Genomic DNA, 22,539 nt, shown 5'->3' with positions numbered 1-22,539 from the left:
AGGAAAATTTTGCTCCAAATTGCAAAGGTCCATACATTGTAACAAGAGTATTGCCAAATGGAGCGTTGTATTTGGGAGGCATTGAAGGAAATATCCCCAAGACAACAGTCAAATCAGATGCAGTCAGAAGGAACTATGTTTGACTCACTACTCGGTGTTAATATTCTTTGATTGGGATGACGAAGGCTTTCTTTCTCACAACCCAAATACCATTAACCCTTTTGCAAACCCTTTGAGCCGGTTCCCTCTCTTTGATTACCCTCTTTGGAATCTGGAAGTTACTATTAAAAAATAAAAAGAAAAAAAAAACCAAAAGCAAAAAAAAAAAAAAAAATCAAAAAAAATAGAGTTCCCTGAACTACGTTCGACTTGATTCCGAAAGGATACGTAGGCAGCCTTTCTCTGAGGTTCAGTCACACTAAAATAAAAATCCAAATTCCCCAAAAAGTGAAACTGGGTAGATATTATAATGTTTCGGCAATGGTTTTGCCTGAAAGGTTCCAAAGTTGTAATTCAATCCAAATTCTTTTTACCCAAATCCTTTCAAGTCCTTCCGATCAATCGGCGAGAATGTTTATAGAATTAGAGGATACAATCGTTTGGATCTGATACAATCAAAATGAGAGAAATAAAATGAGAGTCTTATTGATGAAAACCTTCGGGCACCGTAAGGCGATGGTAAGTAGAGAAATTGAAATGAGAGAGTCTTGTTAGTGAAAATCCGCAAAGGGCACTATAAGACGATGGCGAAAAGAGAAATGAGAGAGATCAGCTAGTGAAAACCCGCAAAGGGCACTGTTGATCGAAAAGAGGATCTACGCAGCCATAGCATCAACACAATCATGATCAAGGTTTCCTGCTTTCAAGTCAAAAAATTTGATAAGTTTCTGAGAATCAGACAGTTAATAGAGATCAGGCATCCAGTCCAAAAGACATGTCATCTTCATTGAAGTCTGCATGTACTCCCAGATAAGTCCGTATTTCTGTTCCCTGAAAGGGACACCTCTTGTTATAAACTCATTCTCTATTGTATTTTTTTCTCTTTGAATCCCTTTCGGTCTAACTTTATTCCAAAACTAAGGCAAAGAAAAGATAGCAAGACCGATTTACAGGGTTCTCGTTTGAAGCGAGTTGTTATATTCAAAAGGCGCTCAGCCTCAACAAGGGCATCAAATCAACCCTGACTGGCCATGATTGACCGATGCTTTGAAATGGAAAACTTTGAAAGAAGTCAAAAGCAAAATGCTCACAAAGGCAACATAAAGTTGAAAAAGGTTAAGTACCGTCATGGCAAAGTTTGCCAAAGGTTCTCCAGAGTCAGAAATTGTAGTTGGTATTAAGGAAATTATCAGTTGCAGTTGAAATCATTAAAGAGGATGAGCCGAGATCAAGAAATTGAAATAATCAAGGCCACAAACCGACCTCATTTTAAAAACTAAGAAATCTTCTTTGTTTAGAACAGGAACAGAACAATTTTAAGAAATAGTTTGTGAAAACACAAACACCACCAAGTGAAGTTCTCAAATCCTTGATTTTTTCCAACATACATGTAAACATGCCATTTTCAGTTTCATTATATGTAATCAACACCCTATCTTCAATACAGGGTACAACATCCCCTTGCCTCGTCTTATTGCCAACACAGGGTACTACATCCCCTGGCTACATTATTTTCTGCCAACATAGGGTACGACATCCCCTAGTTGCATTTCAGAGTGCCACGAGCCTCATTTTATTGCCAACACAGGGTACTACATCCCCTGGTTGCATTTTTTTTCTACATAGGGTACGACATCCCCTAGTAGCATTTCAGAGAGCCACGAGCCTCATTTTATTGCCAACACAGGGTACTACATCCCCTGGTTGCATTTTTTCTACATAGGGTACGACATCCCCTAGTAGCATTTCAGAGAGCCACGAGCCTCATTTTATTGCCAACACAGGGTACTACATCCCCTGGTTGCATTTTTATTTTTCTGCATAGGGTACGACATCCTCTAGCAGCGTTTCAGAGAGCCACGAGCCTCATCTTATTGCCAACACAGGGTACTACATCCCCTGGTTGCATTTTTATTTTCTACATAGGGTACGACATCCCCTAGCAGCGTTTCAGAGTGCCACGGATCTCATTTTATTGCCAACACAGGGTACTACATCCTCTGGTTGCATTTTTATTTTCTACATAGGGTACGACATCCCCTAGTAGCGTTTCAGAGTGCCACGAGCCTCATCTTATTGCCAACACAGGGTACTACATCCCCTGGTTGCATTTTTATTTTCTACATAGGGTACGACATCCCCTAGTAGCGTTTCAGAGTGCCACGAGCCTTATCTTATTGCCAACACAGGGTACTACATCCCCTGGTTGCATTATTTTCTGCCAACATAGGGTACGACATCCCCTAGTTGCATTTCAGAGTGCCACGAGCCTCATTTTGTTGCCAACACAGGGTACTACATCCCCTGGTTGCATTATTTTCTTCGTACATAGGGTACGACATCCCCTAGTAGAATCTCAGAGTGCCACGAGCCTTATCTTATTGCCAACACAGGGTACCACATCCCCTGGTTGCCTTCCTTCTTGTTAACACAGGGTACACCATCCCCAATTATTTAAAAACGCATTTTTTTTTAATTCTTTATTCTGCAATAGCAAAGATAGTTTCATGTGTTTTCAATAACTCACAAAAATTTCCTAGTGCAAACTGGGGCAGAAAATTTTTGTTCGTTTTGTTTGTTTGTGTTGGCTTGTAGGTTTTTCTACAAAGCATGGATTGGATGTGCAAAAAAATAAGATTTCAGTTCTTTCCAGAGAAAGTGGAACGTTTGATCTCAATACCAGGCGCAACCAGCTTTGGCGTAATGCATGTAGAGACATATGGTCAAGATCTTTCTTCCCATCATCGGATCAAGAATCAAGCCTGGGAGAATATTTCATAGTCTGTTGCATCGGGAGCATCAAGTTTCAATCCAAAGTCACTGGGAGAAGCAAGTCAAGAATCAAGACAAGACTCCAGATGGCATTTAGATAGGAATTTTGTAACTCTTAGATTTCAAGAGTATGTAATTTCTTTTCATTTTGATGTAATAGTAGGAACCGCGAATCGGAANACGTTTTTTTTTTTACTTTTTTCTTCTTTTTCTTAAAAGATTAGTGAATAGACAAATTAGGCCAATAAGCTGAAATGTTGTCAAGCCCCATCCCTTAAATAAATATCCATATGCTTGCCTAGTTGTGTCTAATAAATAAAATTTGTTGCTCCTTAACCAAATACAAATCATGGATATGTTAGTATGCTTTTAGGCAAACTCTTAATTAATCAAATCATCGTGATTATGTACACGGTCGCGGGACACGATTACGATTTAAAATGAATATTCATAGAACGCTTTTTAGGCACGCATTTAATCAGTTATCGTAATTGTGTACACGTCCGCGTGACATGAATTATGATTTCACAAATAATTAAGGTACACGTTCGCGTGACTTTGGTCAAATAATTTTAATAATAATAATCAAGTGTTATTAATTATGGACACGTACGCGTGACATGATTTTTGACGCGCAAACAAAAAGAGTACACGTACATGTGACTCGTTTTCAAGATAATTTCATAATCACGATAGTAATTAGGAGCGGTTAAAAGGTAAAGTACACATAGGTTCTAAAATACGTCACTAAATAATTTAATTAAGCCAAGTAATAATCACTAAGCGACCGTGCTAGAACCATGGAACCCGGGAATGCCTAACACCTTCTTCCGGGTTAACAGAATTCCTTACCTAGAATTTCTGGTTCGCAGACTCTTCAAAAAATAAAACTTCCTCGATTTGGGATTTAAAATAAACCGGTGACTTGGGACGCCATAATTTATTCCAAGTGGCGACTCTGATCAATAATTAATCCCATTTCGAATAATGTCACTGTAATTGAAAAAACTCCCTTATATACTGCCTCGTCGGGTGGTGTAAAAAAGAAGGTGTGACATGGGTAGTCTTGCATTCCTGCTTATTGGGGAGAGACCTCTTGCAGTTGATGTTCGGGCTTTGGCCAATCGGTTTGTGATATTGGATATTTTGGAGCCCAGTTAAGTTCTAGCTTATGTGGTTTCTCGGTCTTCCTTGTTTGATCGTATCAGAGAGTGCCAGTATGATGATCCTCGTTTGCTTGTCCTCAAAGACAAGGTTCTTCATGATGACGCAAGAAATGTGACTGTTGGTGGTGGGGACCAGCCCCGATGTTATGCTCTTCAGGTCAGGCCCGAGGCTGAGGCTTCAGATACAGTTATTACAGGTACGGTTCTGGTTTGTGATAGAGATGCTTCAGTGTTATTTGATCCAGGGTCTACGTATTCGTATGTGTCATCTTATTTTGCCCCGTACTTGGTCATGCCTAGTAATGCATTGAGTCTTCCTGTTTATGTGTCTACACCGGTGGGTGATTCTATTGTGGTCGATCGAGTCCATTGTTCTTGTATTGTGGTGATTGGGGGTCTTGAGACTCGTGTAGATTTGTTGCTATTAGACATGGTTGACTCCAATATTATATTGGGATGGACTGGTTATCACCTTACCACGCTATCTTGGATTGTCATACCAAGACTGTGACCTTAGCTTTACCGGGTATGCCTCGTTTAGAGTGGAGAGGGGCTCCTGGTCATTCTACCCGTAGTGTTATCTCTTATGTGAAGGCTCGACGTATGGTCGAGAAGGGGTGCTTGGCCTATTTGGCGTATGTTCGTGATTCTAGTGCGAAGGTTCCCTCTATTGATTCTGTGCCTGTTGTTTGTAAGTTTCCTGATGTTTTCCCTTCGGACCTGCCGGGTATGCCACCCGACAGGGATATTGGCTTTTGCATTGATCTGGTACCGGGCACTCAGCCCATTTCTATCCCGCCGTATTGTATGGCGCCGCCTGAGTTGAAAGAGCTAAAGGAACAGTTGCAGGATTTGCTTGAGAAGGGTTTCATTAGACCCAGTGTTTCGTCGTGGGGTGCGTCGGTGTTATTTGTTAAGAAGAAGGATGGGTCAATGAGAATGTGTATTGATTACCGACAATTGAACAAGGTTACAGTCAAGAATAAGTATCCGCTGCCGAGGATTGATGATTTGTTCGACCAGCTTCAGGGGGCCAAGGTATTTTCCAAGATTGACTTACGATCTGGCTACCATCAGTTGAGGATTAGGGCATCCGATGTCCCTAAGACAGCTTTCCGCACTCGGTACGGGCATTATGAGTTCTTGGTTATGTCATTCAGGTTGACAAATGCCCCAGCAGCTTTCATGGAGTTGATGAACCGAGTGTTCAGGACTTATTTGGACTCGTTCGTGATAGTCTTCATTGATGATATATTGATATATTCCCGCAGCCAGGAGGAGCACGAGCAGCACCTTAGAGTGGTTCTTCAGACTCTGAGGGATAGTCGGTTATATGCTAAGTTCTCGAAGTGTGAATTCTGGTTGAGTTTAGTTGCATTTCTGGGTCATGTTATCAGTAGAGGGTATTCAGGTGGACCCAAAGAAGATTGAGGCAGTCAAGAACTGACCTAGACCAGCATCAGCTACAGAGATTCGGATTTTATTGGGATTGGCAGGCTACTATCGTCGGTTCGTGGAGGGGTTTTCATCTATTGCAACCCCGATGACCAGATTGACCCAGAAGGGTGCCCAGTTCAGATGGTCGGATGAGTGTGAGGCGAGCTTTCAGAAGCTCAAGACAGCTCTGACTACGGCACCGGTGTTGGTTTTGCCCACAGGTTCAGGGCCTTATACAGTTTATTGTGACGCTTCCCGTGTTGGGCTTGGAGCAGTGTTGCTGTAGGATGGCAAAGTCATTGCCTATGCTTCGAGGCAGTTGAAGATTCATGAGAAGAACTATCCGGTTCATGATTTGGAGTTGGCAGCCATAGTTCACGCATTGAAGATTTGGAGGCATTATCTGTATGGCGTGGCATGTTAGGTGTTCACGGATCACAAGAGTCTTCAGTATTTGTTCAAGCAAAAGGAGTTGAATTTGAGGCAGAGGAGGTGGTTGGAGTTGTTGAAGGATTATGATATCACCATTTTATATCATCCGGGAAAGGCCAATGTGGTGGCCGATGCTTTGAGTAGGAAGTCAGTCAGTATGGGCAGTCTTGCTTATATTCTGGTCGGTGAGAGGCCGCTTGCTTTGGATGTTCAGGCTTTAGCCAATCAGTTCGTGAGACTGGATGTTTCTGAGCCCAGTCGTGTGTTAGCTTTCACGGTCTCTCATTATTCATTATTAGAGCGTATCCGTGATCGGCAGTATGATGATCCCCATTTGTGTGTCCTTAGAGACACGGTGCAGCGCGGAGACGCCAGGCAGGTTACCTTAGATGATGATGGAGTTTTGAGATTGCAGGGTCGAGTTTGTGTGCCTAATGTGGATGGGCTCCGAGAGTTGATTTTAAAGGAGGCCCATAGCTCCCGGTACTCTATTCATCCGGGCGCCGCGAAGATGTATCAGGATTTGCGGCAGCATTACTGGTGGCGTAGAATAAAGAAGGATATCGTTGCATATGTGGCTCGGTGTTTGAATTACCAGCAGGTTAAGTATGAGCATCAGAGGCCTGGTGGTTTATTTCAGAGGATTGAGCTTCCCGAGTGGAAGTGGGAGCGGATCACTATGGACTTCGTTACTGGGCTTCCGCAGACTCGGAAGAAGTTCGACGCAGTATGGGTCATTATTGATAGGCTGACCAAGTCAGCCCATTTCATACCTATGGCAGTCTCCTATTCTTCTGAGAGGTTAGCTGAGATCTACATTCGGGAGATTGTTCGCCTTCATGGTGTGCCCGTATCTATCATTTCGGACCGGGGTACGCAGTTTACCTTGCGTTTCTGGCAAGCAGTTCAGCGAGAGTTGGGCACACATGTTGAGTTGAGCACAGCATTTCATCCCCAAACGGATGGTCAGTCGGAGCGGACTATCCAGATTTTGGAGGACATGCTCCGAGCTTGTGTTATTGACTTTGGAGGTTCGTGGGATCAGTTTTTGCCTTTAGCGGAGTTTGCCTACAACAACAGCTACCAGTCGAGCATCCAGATGGCTCCTTATGAGGCTTTATATGGTAGGCAGTGTCGGTCTCCGGTTGGATGGTTTGAGCCGGGAGAGGCTCGGTTGTTGGGTACGGATCTGGTTCAGGAGGCCTTGGACAAGGTCAGGATCATTCAGGATAGGCTTTGTTCATATCAGTCCAGGCAAAAGAGTTATGCGGACCGCAAGGTTCGAGATATGGCTTTTATGGTCGGTGAGCGGGTATTGCTCCGAGTGTCGCCAATGAAGGGCGTGATGAGATTTAGGAAGAAGGGAAAGTTTAGCCCTAGGTTCATTGGTCCATTTCAGATTCTTGATCGAGTGGGAAAGGCGGCTTATAGACTTGCTTTGCCGCGGAGCTTATCAGCCGTACATCCAGTATTTCATGTGTCCATGTTTCGGAGGTATCAGGACGATCCAGCCCACGTGTTAGATTTTAGAACTGTCCAGTTGGACAAGGACTTGTCTTATGAAGAGGAGCCGGTGGCTATTCTAGACCGGCAGGTTCGTCAGTTGAGGTCGAAGAGTTTTCCTTCTGTTCATGTTCAGTGGAGAGGTCAGCCTCCTGAGGCATCGACCTGGGAGTCCGAGTCTGATATGCGGAGCCGTTATCCTCATCTTTTCCCCGACTCGGTTACTTCCTTCTTCTGTCCGTTCGAGGACGAACGGTTGTTTTAGAGGTGGAGAATGTGACGACCCAAAGGGTCATCACCTGTTTTACTTGAATTCTGTGTCTCCGAGGCCTTGAAAACCTCATTTAGAGTTACCTCGATTAGCGTGCGCAGTCCGGGCGCGTAGCCGGAAAGCTTAAATATGAAATTCTATGGAAAAAAATGCTAAGTTTTGATGTTAAAATGAATAAATTTGACCTTGGTCAACGTTTTGGATAAACGGACCAGGACCTGTGATTTGACGGTCCCGGAAGGTCCGTAGGAAAATATGCGACTTGGGCGTAAGCCCGAAATTGAATCCCGAGGTCCCAAGCCTGAGAAATGAATTTTTTAGTAAAATTGTTTTCTGAAATTGTTTAAGGAAATTTGAAGTGAAAATTGATTAGGACGTGTTGGTATCGGGCCCATCTTTTGGTTGCGGTGCCCGGTACAAGTCTTATATATGGTTTAAGTCATTCCTGTGAAATTTGGTTGAACAAGGACGTCGTTTGACGTGATTCGGACCTAAATTGGAAAATTTGATGTTTTATGAAGTTTGAAAGAATTCTTGGATTGTGAGGTTTAATTCGATGTTTATGATGTTATTTTGGCGATTTGATCGCGCGAATAAGTTCGTAGGATGTTTTTGAGGTTGTGTGTATATTTGGTATGGAGCCCCGAGGGCTCGGGTGAGTTTTGGATAGGCCACGGGGTGCATTTTGAACTTAAAAATTTGCTGGTGTGATTCAGGTCTGCAGGCTTCGCAAATGCGAAGCCTGGCTCGCAAATGCGAGCTTGCAAATGCGAGACTTCCATCGCAAATGCGAAGATGGGACCTGGGCAGGCCTGATCGCAAATGCGACCAATTGGTTCGCAAATGCGAAGGACCAGTCGCAAATGCGACGTCTGTGATCGCAAATGCGAAAGTCCTCTAGTCAGCCTGGGGTCGCAAATGCGACCCTGTGTTCGCAATTCCCCAGCCGCAAATGCGACTTTTGTTTCGCAAATGCGAAGGTCCAGAAATTTCAAAGGGTTCGCAAATGCGAACCCTGTTTTGCATTTCCCACATCTGCAGAGGTCGGGGTTCGCAATTGCGAACCCCTGTTCGCATTTCCCATATCAGAGACCTGCAATTTTACACTTAAGCGATTTTGAACCCCATTTTTCATATTTTCTCAAATTGCAAACCCCTCGCCCCTTGTTTGTGATTGTTGTTTGGGTGAGGAAGAGTATTAAAGCACGAAGGGTGATGCCGTGCCGCAAGATGTACCATTCCGTGCCGATTCTATTGATTATATGTGAGGAAAGAGAGTAAAAGCACGAAGGGTGATGCCGTGCACATTTTATCATATAATTGCTTTGGTGAGGAAAGAGAGTAAAAGCGCGAAGGGTAATGTCGTGCACGTTTTTATTATATCATTGCTTTGTGAGGACGAGAGTAAAAGCACGAAGGGTGATGCCGTGCATTTATTGATTTTTGATTCTTTATTGATTACTAGTTATGTTGCTTCTTTCGTTACTTGATGACATTTACTCGGAGTTGTTATCTTTCCCCACAGTATGCTCCCCCTCCCATATTGATTGGTTATCTCTGTTCCGCTGTATATATATAACTGCACAGGTTTATGAGGTAGTCTGGTCTAGCCTTGTCACTACTTCGCCGAGGTTAGGCTAGGCACTTACCAGCACATGGGGTCGGTTGTGTTGATACTACACTCTGCACTGTGTGCAGATCCCGGAGTAGCATTTGGTCATCAGCAGTAGATTGGGAGCTATCCTTCAGTCCGAGACTTTGAGGTAGCCCTGCTGGCGTCCGCAGGCCCGACGTCTCTTCTATCAGTTTTTATGTTCTGTTGTCATTTGTACTCGAGACAGACTATCTCCTTTTCCTTCTAACACTTATTTCTAGTAATCCTAGACAGTCCGTGGATGTTGTGACACCAGGTTCTAGTTAGAAACATGTGTTGGTCTTCAGGATAATTTGGTTTTATATTTTATTTAAGACTTTCGTTAAATTTCATATTCCGCTGTTATTTAATTGTTTATTTTCGGTTAATTTAATTGGTTAAAAAGGAATTCAAAGCTATGGCAGCACATTTCATACCTATGGCAGTCTCCTATTCTTCTGAGAGGTTAGCTGAGATCTACATTCGGGAGATTGTTCGCCTTCATGGTGTGCCCGTATCTATCATTTCGGACCGGGGTACGCAGTTTACCTCGCGTTTCTGGAGAGCAGTTCAGCGAGAGTTGGGCACGCGGGTTGAGTTGAGCACAGCATTTTATCCCCAAACGGACGGTCAGTCGGAGCGGACTATTCAGATTTTGGAGGACATGCTCCGAGCTTGTGTTGTTGACTTTGGAGGTTCGTGGGATCAGTTTTTGCCTTTAGCGGAGTTTGCCTACAACAACAGCTACCAGTCGAGCATCCAGATGGCTCCTTATGAAGCTTTATATGGTAGGCGGTGTCGGTTTCCGGTTGGATGGTTTGAGCCGGGAGAGTCTCGGTTGTTGGGTACGGATCTGGTTCAGGAGGCCTTGGACAAGGTCAGGATCATTCACGAAAGGCTTCGTTCTGCTCAGTCCAGGCAAAAGAGTTATGCGGACCGCAAGGTTCGAGATGTGGCTTTTATGGTCGGTGAGCGGGTATTGCTCCGAGTGTCTCCTATGAAGGGCGTGATCAGATTTGGGAAGAATGGCAAGCTTAGCCCTAGGTTCATTGGTCCGTTTGAGATTCTTGATCGAGTGGGAGAGGTGGCTTATAGACTTGCTTTGCCGCCGAGCTTATCAGCCGTGCATCCAGTATTTCATGTGTCCATGCTTCGGAGGTATCACGGCGATCCAACCCATGTGTTAGATTTCAGCACTGTCCAGTTGGACAAGGACTTGTCTTATGAGGAGGAGCCGGTGGCTATTCTAGACCGGCAGGTTCGTCAGTTGAGGTCGAAGAGTTTTCCTTCTGTTCGTGTTCAGTGGAGAGGTCAGCCTCCTGAGGCATCGACCTGGGAGTCCGAGTCTGATATGCGGAGCCGTTATCCTCATCTTTTCCCCAACTCAGGTACTTCCTTCTTCTGTCCATTCGAGGACGAACGGTTGTTTTAGAGGTGGATAATGTGATGATCCAAAGGGTCATCACCTATTTTAATTGAATTTTGTGTCTCCGAGGCCTTGAAAATCTCAATTAGAGTCACCTCGATTTGCGCGCGCTGTCCGAGCGCGTAGCCGGAAAGCTTAAATATGAAATTCTGTGAAAAAAAATGCTAAGTTTTGATGTTAAAATGAATAAATTTGACCTTGGTCAACGTTTTGGGTACACGGACCCGGACCCGTGATTTGACGGTCCCGGAAGGTCCGTAGGAAAATATGGGACTTGGGCGTATGCCCGGAATCGAATTCCGAGGTCCCAAGCCCGAGAAATGAATTTTTTAGTAAAATTATTTTCTAAAATTGTTTAAGGAAATTTGAAGTGAAAATTGATTAGGACGTGTTGGTATCGGGCCCGTATTTTGGTTCTGGCGCCCGGTACAGGTCTTATATATGGTTTAAGTCATTCATGTGAAATTTGGTTGAAAACGGACGTTGTTTGACGTGATTCGGACCTAAATTGGAAAATTTGATGTTTTATGAAGTTTGAAAGAATTCTTGGATTTTGAGGTTTAATTCGATGTTTATGATGTTATTTTGGCGATTTGATCACGCGAATAAGTTCGTACGATGTTTTTGAGGTTGTGTGTATATTTGGTTTGGAGCCCCGAAGGCTCGGGTGAGTTTCGGATAGGCCACGGGGTGCATTTTGAACTTAAAAATTTGCTGGTGTGATTCAGGTCTGCAAATGCGAAGCCTGGCTCGCAAATGCGAAGATGGGACCTGGACAGGCCTGATCGCAAATGCGACCAATTGGTTCGCAAATGCGAAGGACCAGTCGCAAATGCGACGTCTGTGATCGCAAATGCGAAAGTCCTCTAGTCAGCCTGGGGTCGCAAATGCGACCCTGTGTTCGCAATTCCCCAGCCGCAAATGCGACTTTTGTTTCGCAAATGCGAAGGTCCAGAAATTTCATTTGCGAACCCTGTTTTGCATTTCCCACATCTGCAGAGGTCGGGGTTCGCAATTGCGAACCCCTGTTCGCATTTCCCATATCAGAGACCTGCAATTTTACACTTAAACGATTTTGAACCCCATTTTTCATATTTTCTCAAACCCAAACACACTTAGGCGATTTTCCAAGAACAAGTTTTCTTCCAAATCAATTGTAAGTTAGTTTTTACTCATTTCTTTCAATCATTTACATCTTTTAACATGATTTCAACCTAAAATCAAAGATTTTCATGGGGGAAATTAGGTGTTTTGGGTAGGACCTAGGTTTTCAAAAATTGGGGATTTGGACCTCAATTTGAGGTCCGATTTCAAAATAAATTATATATTTGAGTTCGTGGGGGAATGGGTAATCGGGTTTTGGTTCGAACCTCGGGTTTTGACCACGTGGGCCCGGGGGCGATTTTTGACTTTTTGGGTAAAACTTTGGAAAACTCATTTTCATGCATTGGGGTTGATTCATTTAGCGTTTATTGATGTAATTAAGTAATTTGTAATTAGATATGAGCGAATTGGCGGTAGAATCAAGGGGTAAAGCTATAATTGAGACTTGAGTTGTGTTCAAGGCATCGAGGTAAGTGTTTGGTCTAACCTTAGCTTGAGGGACTAGGAGTTGAGTCCTATTTGCTATGTGGTATTAGTCGTGTACGACGTATAGGCATGGTGACGAGTATCTATACGTTGGTGTCTAGTATGACCGTGAGTCCTTATATTGTGAATATCTTGATTCATTGTATTCTTCATGCTTTGGTGATGATTTCTAGTTGTTGTGAAAAGTTTGTGGAAGGAATTGAGACCTTTGAACATCATGGAGCATTGGCTCGAGTTATATTATGAATTGTGAAAGTATATGAGATGATTGAACCCTTTGGAGCATTGGCTCAAGTGGTAAAGTGAGTTATGAAATAAAAGTGAAAGAAAGAGAAAGAGTTATTAAATTGTTCCCTTGCCGGGATATTGTTGCGTTGTGGATTATCTCCCTTGCCGGGATGTTGAGATTGTTAATGTTGTACCCTTGCCGGGATTTAATTGGTTAATTGTGTTCCCTTGTCGGGATTTCTTTTATTATTTTGTTTATTCCCTTGCCCCTTGTTTGTGATTGTTGTTTGGGTGAGGAAGAGTGTTAAAGCACGAAGGGTGATGCTGTGCCGCACGATGTACCATTCCGTGTCGATTCTATTGATTATATGTGAGGAAAGAGAGTAAAAGCACGAAGGGTGATGTCGTGCACATTTTATCATATAATTGCTTTGGTGAGGAAAGAGAGTAAAAGCACGAAGGGTGATGTTGTGCACGTTTTTATTATATCATTGCTTGGTGAGGACGATAGTAAAAGCACGAAGGGTGATGTCGTGCATTTATTGATTTCTGATTCTTTATTGATTTCTGAGTTATGTTGCTTCTTTCGTTACTTGATGACTTTTACTCGGAGTTGTTATCTTTTCCCACAGCATGCTCCCCCTCCCATATTGATTGGTTATCTCTGTTCCGCTGTATATATATAACTGCACAGGTTTATGAGGTAGTCTGGTCTAGCCTTGTCACTACTTCGCCGAGGTTAGGCTAGGCACTTACCAGCAAATGGGGTCGGTTGTGCTGATACTACACTCTGCACTGTGTGCAGATCCCGGAGTAGCATTTGGTCATCAGCAGTAGATTGGGAGCTATCCTTCAGTCCGAGACTTCGAGGTAGCCCTGCTGGCGTCCGCAGGCCCGGCGTCTCTTCTATCAGTTTTTATGTTCTGTTGTCATTTGTACTCGAGACAGACTATGTCCTTTTCCTTCAAACACTTATTTCTAGTAATCCTAGACAGTCCGTGGATGTTGTGACACCAGGTTCTGGTTAGAAGCATGGTTCGGTCTTCAGGATAATTTGGTTTTATATTTTATTTAAGACTTCCGCTAAATTTCATATTCCGCTGTTATTTAATTGTTTATTTTTGGTTAATTTAATTGGTTAAAAAGGAATTCAAAACAAAAGAGTTAATGATTTCTAAGATCGTGGCTTGCCTAGCTTCTACGAGTAGGCGCCATCACGACTCCCGGGGGTGGGAAATCCGGGTCGTGACAGGATGCCACAAAGATGTACCAGGATTTGAGACAGCACTATTGGTGGAGGAGGATGAAGAAAGATATAGTTGGGTTTGTAGCTCGGTGTCTCAACTGTCAGCAAGTGAAATATGAGCATCAGAGACCGGATGGCTTGCTTCATCAGATAGAGATTCCAGAGTAGAAATGGGAGCGGATCACCATGGATTTCGTAGTTGGGATGCCACGGGCTTTGAGGAAGTTCGATGCTATTCGGGTAATTGTGGATCGGCTGATCAAGTCCGTGCACTTCATTCCTGCGTGTACTACCTATTCTTTAGAGCGGTTGGCTGAGATTTACATCAGAGAGATTGTTTTCCTTCATAGAGTGCCAGTTTCTATTATTTCAGACAGAGGCACGCAGTTTACATCGCAGTTCTGGAGGGCCGTGCAGCGAGAGTTGTGCACTCAGGTTGAGTTGAGCACAACATTTCACCCTCAGACGTACGGACAGTCCGAGCGCACTATTCAGATTCTGGAGGACATGTTACATGCTTGTGTCATCGATTTTGGTGGTTCATGGGACCAGTTTCTACCGCTCGCGGAGTTTGCTTACAATAACAGTTATCAGTCGAGTATTCAGATGGCTCCGTATGAGGCTTAATATGGGAGGCGGTGTAGATCTCCTGTGGGTTGGTTTGAGCCGGGTGAGGCTAGGCTTTTGGGCACAGAGTTAGTTCAGGATGCATTGGATAAGGTGAAATTGATTCAGGAGCGGCTTCGCATGGCGCAGTCAAGACAAAAGAGTTATGCCGACAGGAAGGTCCGTGATGTGTTTTACATGGTTGGGGAGAAGGTTTTGTTGAAGGTTTCACCCATGAAGGGTGTTATGAGATTTGGGAAGAAGGGCAAGTTGAGTCCTCGGTTTATTGGGTCGTTCGAGGTGTTTCGGATGATTGGGGAGGTGGCTTATGAGCTTGCTTTGCCACCTAGCTTGTCGAGTGTACATCCGGTACTTCATGTTTCTATGCTTCAGAAGTATATCGGTGATCCGTCTCATGTCTTGGATTTCAGCACGGTTCAGTTAGATAGTGATTTGACTTATGATGTGGAGCCAGTGGCTATTTTGGAGCGGCATGTCCGAAAGTTGAGATCAAAGGATATAGCTTCAGTGAAAGTGCAGTGGAGGGGTCAGCCCGTGGAGGAGGCTACTTGGGAGACCGAGCGGGAGATATGGAGTTGATATCCATACCTATTTGAGACTTCAGGTATGTTTCTAGACCCTTGTTTAAGAGGGGGGGATGTAACGACCCGGTCGGTCGTTTCAAGAGATATAGCCTCGTTCCCCCATTTCCTGCTTCTTTTGTGTTCTTTAGCTGTATTTTGACTTACCGGGTTAGTCGGTTCGGATCCGAAGAGGTTTTGGAGTGAATTGAGACACTTAGTCTCTTAGGAAAAGGTTTAAGTTGGAAAAAGTTGACCGAATATTGAATTATATGTAAGCGACCTCGGATTTGAATTTTGATGGTATTGTTAGCTCTGTTAGGCGATTTTGGACTTGCGAGCGCGTTCGGAATGTGATTTGGAGTCGCGTGGTAGAATTAGGCTTGAATTGGCGAAAGTTGGAATTTTGGCAAATTTGGTCGGTAGTGAAAATTTTGATATCGGGGTAGGAATGGAATTCCGGAAGTTGGAATAGGTTCGTGGTATCATTTTTTATGTGTGTGCAAAATTTGAGGTCATTCGGACGTATGGGCCGGATGGCCATATACGGTACCGTGTGGTTGAGTATTTATATATACATGGAGATGGATTTCTCCACAGGGTTGGATTGCCCTTTTTCCTCGGTACTGAGTGACTTACAGTCGGTGTTGTACTATGTTCCGGGATGGATTTCCCTAGTTCGGATGGCCATAGTTAGTACCGAGTGGTTGAGCACTTGAGAGATTGTGCATTTCATACAGTCGGTGCATTGACATGTAGAGGCAGTTGAGTTATATATCTTAAATTGTTCAGACCTGTATTTACCTTATTACATTGAGCTGTCTATTTAACTGAAAGCATGCCTACGTTAATGTACGTTGTTTCTATTATATCTGTTGAGGTTGAGCTCATCACTACCTTTCAGTCCATAGTTTGGACTCGTTACTTAATGAGTTGGTGTACTCACGTTACCCCATGCACCTTGTGTGCAGATCCAGACACTTTTGGTCCCAGTGACAGTCGTTGATCGAGGCTTCAGGCTTTAGGAGACTATCGAGGTATCTGCACGGCGTTCGCAGGACTTGACTCTCCATCTCTATCTCTAGATGTATTTCAGTTTGTTTTCCTTAAACGTTGTAATAGACTATGTTTTCCTTTAGACGCTCATGCACTCAGTGACACCCTGGTTTTAGGTTGGATTGTATCTTATCTTGGAATTTCTTACGTTCAAATAGTTTTCTTAAAATGTTAAAAGCTTCCGTTAAATATTTTAAAACTTATTGTTGTTGTGTTGGTTTGTTGAGTTGAGGCTGGCCTAGTTCCACGATATGCGCCATCACGACGGGTTGAGTTTTGGGCCGTGACAACATGAGCAGGGGCGGCTCAAACATGAAGCAACTAAAGTGGTCGCTTTAGGCCACCAAATTTGAGGGGCCCCATTTTTAAAAATAGTAGGCTTATATGTTTTTTTTTTTTTGTGTGTGTGTGGAAATATTAAATTATTATTTAGAAGAAAATATTAATACTATAGTAGGCTTATATTTTTTTCACTTCAATATAGATTTGAACAATTTGAAGCGTATGAAAGTATTTTTGATTTTCTATTCCGTGGTAGAAAATTGAGTCAAGTTGAAGATAATACTCTAATTTATATATATATTCAATCAGATAAAATAACTTAATTCTTTTTCAAATGCTTAGATTGCTTGTACAATAATGTCAACAGTTCCTGTAACAGTTGCCTCACCGAAAGGAATTTTTTCAAAATTAAAATTAATAAAATCTTGCCTAAGATCAACAATGTCTCAAAAAGATTAAAAAGATTAGCTATATTATCACTTGAGAGAGAATTATTAGAAGAAATCAATTATAAAAAATTATTAACAACTTTGCATATCAAAAAGCTAGAATGCGACTTTTACAATACATCCAATTCTGACTCTGCAATAGATATGGTGGAGTCAGGACCACTCTGCAATATTCATTTGGTTATGTGTTTCATGTATTTCTATCATGTTGAGTTACTTTTGCCATTTTGTTACAAGAATGCGACTTTTACAATACATCCAATTCTGACTAGGTTATATATTTAGTGAAACTTATTTCAATTGTTATGCAGAGGAAGCAGGATACTGTTACTAGGGACAAACATGAGATTTAACTCCTTGCTCGTGGTCGCCATGATCCTTGTGTGGTTCCTCGATGTTTGGATACTCAGACTTTGTTTGACTACTACTACTCAATTGACACTCTCTTTCAATTCTGTACTAGATTCTTCTCTACTCTTAGTAACTTCTTGACAAAATAACCGAGAGGAAATCTCATGTTTGTCCCCGGAGCATCACTTGAAAATTTACGGACATGCATTTGATGTCGTCAGAGGCGGACTCAGGATTTGAAAGTGGTGGGGACACCAATATCAAATAAAAATCTGAGCAAATGCTGGAGCGGGAATCAAACCAAAACAACACACTAAATGTCAAGTTGTGCCGCCCCAAATCGACCGATGCAGCTGCCAAGCTTTGAGATTTACAATGCCAATTAAAATATATACATGTTATTTAAGATATATACATACATTTTTTCCTAAATTACCGGGGGCCGGTGACCCTCCTATCCTAAGGGTAGGTCTGTCTCTGGCTGTTCCAATGGTGGAAGCAATGCAGCTTTGGTGCTGGTGGACCAGTTGATGGCTCAATATGCACAATGTATACTGTTCCTAGATAATGAGAATTAAAATGTACCAATTGGCAATAGCAAAGTAGCAGTGTTAGAAAATTCACTACAATGAAAAAGGGGTATGCAATTGATTGGAGTGAAAAAGTAAAATGAATGCCAATGAAAAAACATAAATCTGTCTTGTACAAAAGAAGGAAACATGAAACTACGCTCATGCGAAAATGAATAAGCAAGCGAAAAACTAGCTAGTTATCGACTATACAAGAACATGTTTATATCTGTCAATAAATAACCTTCTATTTTTGAAGGTGCTCAGTCTTCCACTTAGAAAATCTGTGTTCTCTTTACTTCATTTGGTAGCTGGCTACACATGCATTCACTTTTAATAGATGACATTTTGGCTCTTTTCCTTTTCCAACATTGTTTCTTTTAAATCTGCCTTAGTCAGGTGCCAATTTATTGTTGATCACTGCCTGAGATTCATTTGTTCCGCGAAGTCCTTAGTTTTGGCGCGTCACTCTTTTTTGTCTTCAGAAGCTGGTAAGACCTGATGCTTCCCGGGCGATTTGGGAGTCTCTTCACTTTTGGATGACTCCAATTTGTGTGCTGAAGTTGTGAAATCTTGATGTTCTTTGGATGTACTCAGACTCTCTTCACTTTTCTCAGGTGATTTCGAGACCTTATTTTCTGTTACAGGTCCTGGACTCCTAGTTTTAACTGCATTCTCACAGCGTTCATTAGCTGATGAATCCGTCTTAACTGTCAGTTCCACAACATTCTCTGGATTGACAGTTGACTCTATTTTGTTTTGTGAAGCTGTGAAATCATTCTGACTCTTCGATAAGTCAGAAGACCGCTCTTCATTATGAGACAAGTCCATTGAACAATTTTTCTTGGTCGATAGATCAGTGCTATCCTCTTTTTCGTCGTTCAACTCAGCACCCTCTGCATTGACCTCTGTATCTTCCTCAACTTCTAAGGGTCCAAGCTTTGCATCAATACTTTTGATCGCAACAGTTAATGATCTTGCATCACGAGCAGTTGCCAGTCGTCCAGGTGACGATACCTGTTTTGAAGAAAAGAAGATACAGTCAAACCTCTCTATAACAGCCTCGTTTGTTCTAGAATTTTTGCTTGTTATAGCGAAGTGTTGTTATAGAGAACATGTATTATAACATAGCATAGAAATTGGTTCCAAAAGAAACTTGGCTTTTATAGTGAATGGTTGTTATATAGTGATGTTGTTATAGAGAGGTCTGACAACCACGTCAGGAGCTATACATTTCCTATGCGTCGTTGAAGATTTAAGTTCCAAAGATAAGCAGCAGTAAAATAACTGACCTCCAACAATTGTTCAGTCCTTTTCTTCAAAGCCTCAAAAGATGCTTCCTTGTGAATAAGTTTTAAGATGCAGATTAAGTGCGACTGCAGATACTCGAGACGATGTTGGTCTGTTGTGCATTGAGGAATAGTAGATACACATCCTACTGGATAGAAAGGGCAGTTAACAAGCTTCATTGGACATACAGTTATACAATGCCTGTCCATTTCGCGCCTCATGAGTGTTTCCGGGCATTTCTGCTCACATTGAAGTATTTTAAAAGGACAAGTCGAGTCGTGCAGTTCCAACTGAGCTGCACTAAATCGCACATTACATCCTTCATTTCCACAGTTCAATTCCCTGAAACTGCACGAGGCGATATGTTCAGAAACCTCTTCTTCAGATTTAAACTTCATATTGCAGTGGTAATTGCCCTTGAAGTCAATATTCCTTATCAATGTTTGCGCCACTGCTATCCGCCTTTCCATCAACCAAAAGCCGTTTACTTCCATTTCTTGTACGAAATCGTCTATCCTTTCCTCTCTCCTTTCACTTAGCAACCATGCTGATACTCTGCTGAAAAATTTCCTCTTAGACTGTGCAAAATCATCTATAAAATCCGATATAATATCATGAGGATTATCCGACAGTACTTCAGTAACCGCGTCACCTTCTAAGACGACAGATTCAGCAACAAACATCTCGCTTCTCTGGACAAGATAGTCCACCATTTCTCTTCTAATATTAACAGCAACAGAAGCGGGGCTATTCAATAGACCGCCAGTCGTGTTGTCAATACAGGCTGAGGCTAATCCTGGAAGGAATTCGTCCGCTACCTTTTGAACCATTTCTGCATCACATAGATTACATTGGAAGAGTGGACCATCCTCTTTCGCTTCCTCAATTGTCGCTGAATTGATTTCCTCCTCCAATTTCACGTCTTCAAGTGCTGCTGTTTTGATTTTCCCTTCATCTGTAGGGTGATCCATGTTCAAAGAAGCTCCCGACACGTTCAATGAGACGATAAACTGCATTCACAAATGACATTTTATGATTAGTATTACAGATACTGAAAATGAATATAAGGAAACCACATAAACAAAAATAAGACTTCAAAAGCATGACTATATGAGTGTTTTCTTTAATGGCAATTTCAGTGTTTTCCTCCCCTTATAATCATTTTCCTTAAACTCAAATCAGGCAATTGCATCCAGAGGCAGACCTATGCAATACAGAGGGGTCATCGGCACCCGTAAAGTTCGGCAAAAATTCCATGTATACATGTATGTCTTTAGAAAATAGTGATATATTAGTAGTGAGCACCCCATATTCAAATCAGATTTTGGTTGAATCCAAAAGTGCACCTACGACCTTCAAATTCTGGGTCCGCCTATGATTGCATCACATCTTTGCTCAGGCATTTATCATGGTGAGAATATTAATTTTACCTCCATTAGATGAAAGAAAAGTGATACTAGTAAGTTCAATTGTGGTACACAGCAAGGGCGAATGTAGCCTTTCGGCACGGGTTCAATGAACCCATATCTTTCGACACAATGTATGAATTTAGATGTAAGAACCTACTATAATAATTTCAATAATATTAAATTTAAATCTATAATTCTAACAGTACAATAATTGCAATCCTAAAAATCTTAAAAGTTGAACCCATTAAATTTAAATCTTGGATCCGCCTCTGGCACACAATATTAATCCACACCGAGCATTTCCAAGTTTAGACATAATAAACCAAAGAATCCAACGCCACACCATCAAAATTTTGTAAACAATCACAAACTAAGCATTAAAAAAATCACGCCATTAAATCCAAACAGAACATTTATTCTAGCACATAAAGGAAGGAGGTAATGATCTCCTTAAAAGAAAATATCCCTATAAAGTTATCATGTGTTATTTTTTGCTAATATCCTATTAAAAAGTCATATAACTAAAATAATGGACTACGATCGGGGGCGACGCTACATGTCTTAAAGGGTGATCAATTGACCCCTCTTCGTCGAAAAATTATACTGCGTATATTAGGTAAAATATTAGGTTTTAGAGGCATATATCATATATTGAACACTCTTTGTCGGAATTTTTTTTTTCCGACTTCTTTCAGGTTTGAACAACTTTAAGAAAATTCCTAGTTTCGACACTGACTACAATATCACGCGATAGGAAGTGAATCACATAGAGAGAAAGGAACAAAGAGATCACCTCTAGCCTTTCGTTTGTAAGATTGGATCAGACGTGAAAATCTTGGAATCCATTAAATCTGTGTCAATTCGTACCTATACAAATAGCCATTCAGATTCCAAAAATGAGCTCAAATTACTTTCATGAAAAGCTAAAATACAAACATAAAGGCATTAAAAATGTGAAGTAAAGACAACAATTTTGTTGGGAAAAAAAATGGTAAAAGATATCAGGAATATCATTTGAATACCTCCAAATCTTGTGGATCGTGTGCTTTTGTTTTTGCCTGTTGTTTTCATTCAGTTAGCTCTAACCGTTAATGTGAAAAGTAGACATAATTCTGTTCCGAGCCCTCAAGTTTGTTAATAGGTACTTCCTACACATTTGATTGGATAAGGTTAAAACTACGTTAAAGGGCCAAATTAAGGCTGCAATGTGGGCCGGTTAGGCCCGGGTCCGGCCCAGGCCCGCGAGCCCATATGGGTAGTGTGCCTAAACGGGCCTAACCATTTAAGCCCGGGACCAGGGGAGGTGCAGGCCCAAGTGGGCCGGTTCCTTGAAGAAGCCCGTTAGGACCGGGACCGTTTGGGCCCGGGACCGGGTGCTAAGTGGGCCGGTTCAGTAAACGGGCCCAACGGCTATTTTTTTTAAAAAAGAAAAAATCCAAAAAAAATTTTTAGCCGTTGAAACATTTAAAATGGTCGTTGGCCTGCAAAAATAGCCGTTTGGCCTTTCTAAAATAGCCATTTAACCCCCCCCCCCTCCCCCAACTTTGTTTTAACCCCAAACTTTTTATAATTACACTTTTCCCTATTTTTAACTATAAATACCTCCTCATTCTTTCATTTTTCTCACAAGATCATCAATCTCTCTCATTTCTCAAACTCAAATTGAAGTATTCAAGTCTTCAAGTCTTCACTCATCTCTCATTTCTCAAACTCAAATTCTTAATTCAAGTTAAATCATGCCCGGTGATTCTAGAGTGCGCCCATTTGTTTTGGAACACTTTAATGTGGTAGAAGAAAATAAAGAAGTTTACATAATAAAGTGCAAGAACTGTGGTCGAGTCTACACTCATCGTCCAAAGTTGGAGGGCACAGGCTGTTTAAGGAGGTATATAAAGAGTTGTCTTTCGCGTTCTCCTGACATTCGTATTTAAGATTTTAAGTTGATTTCAAATAATTTGTGTTATTTTAAAATTATTAGACGTATTATGCTTAATGTTTTAGTTTATTAGATCAATTTGAAGTATTATGTTGAAGGCATTGAACTTTAATTTGAAGTATTAAATGTAAACTTTAATTTGCAACT

General features: G+C 41.9%; 2 protein-coding genes across 3 annotated transcripts; one reads left to right on the top strand and one right to left on the bottom strand.

The window, feature by feature from the left end:
* Positions 5,037–11,584, top strand: LOC109221378 (RNA-directed DNA polymerase homolog). Its single transcript, XM_019385863.1, has 2 exons — positions 5,037–5,444; positions 11,528–11,584. Exons 1-2 carry the CDS (start codon positions 5,037–5,039, stop codon positions 11,582–11,584), a joined length of 465 nt encoding a protein of 154 aa, XP_019241408.1.
* On the bottom strand, positions 17,818–21,572 carry LOC109213402. Of its 2 annotated transcripts, XM_019377198.1 has the most exons (4): positions 21,479–21,572; positions 21,250–21,323; positions 19,050–20,057; positions 17,818–18,774 (listed from the first exon to the last, which is right to left on the bottom strand). In XM_019377198.1, the coding sequence occupies exons 3-4, from the start codon at positions 20,016–20,018 to the stop codon at positions 18,223–18,225; spliced, it is 1,521 nt and encodes a 506-aa protein (XP_019232743.1). In that variant the 5' UTR covers positions 20,019–20,057; positions 21,250–21,323; positions 21,479–21,572; the 3' UTR covers positions 17,818–18,222. The 2 variants fall into 2 exon arrangements, with proteins under 2 accessions (XP_019232743.1, XP_019232750.1); XM_019377205.1 differs by lacking the exon at positions 21,479–21,572 and having other exon boundaries at positions 21,250–21,447.

This window comes from Nicotiana attenuata, chromosome 2 (assembly GCF_001879085.1).
Source record: "Nicotiana attenuata strain UT chromosome 2, NIATTr2, whole genome shotgun sequence".
Classification (NCBI taxonomy): Eukaryota; Viridiplantae; Streptophyta; class Magnoliopsida; order Solanales; family Solanaceae; genus Nicotiana; species Nicotiana attenuata.
The sequence above is the reverse complement of the archived record's forward strand: the minus strand, read 5'-3'. Positions and strand labels throughout refer to the sequence as shown.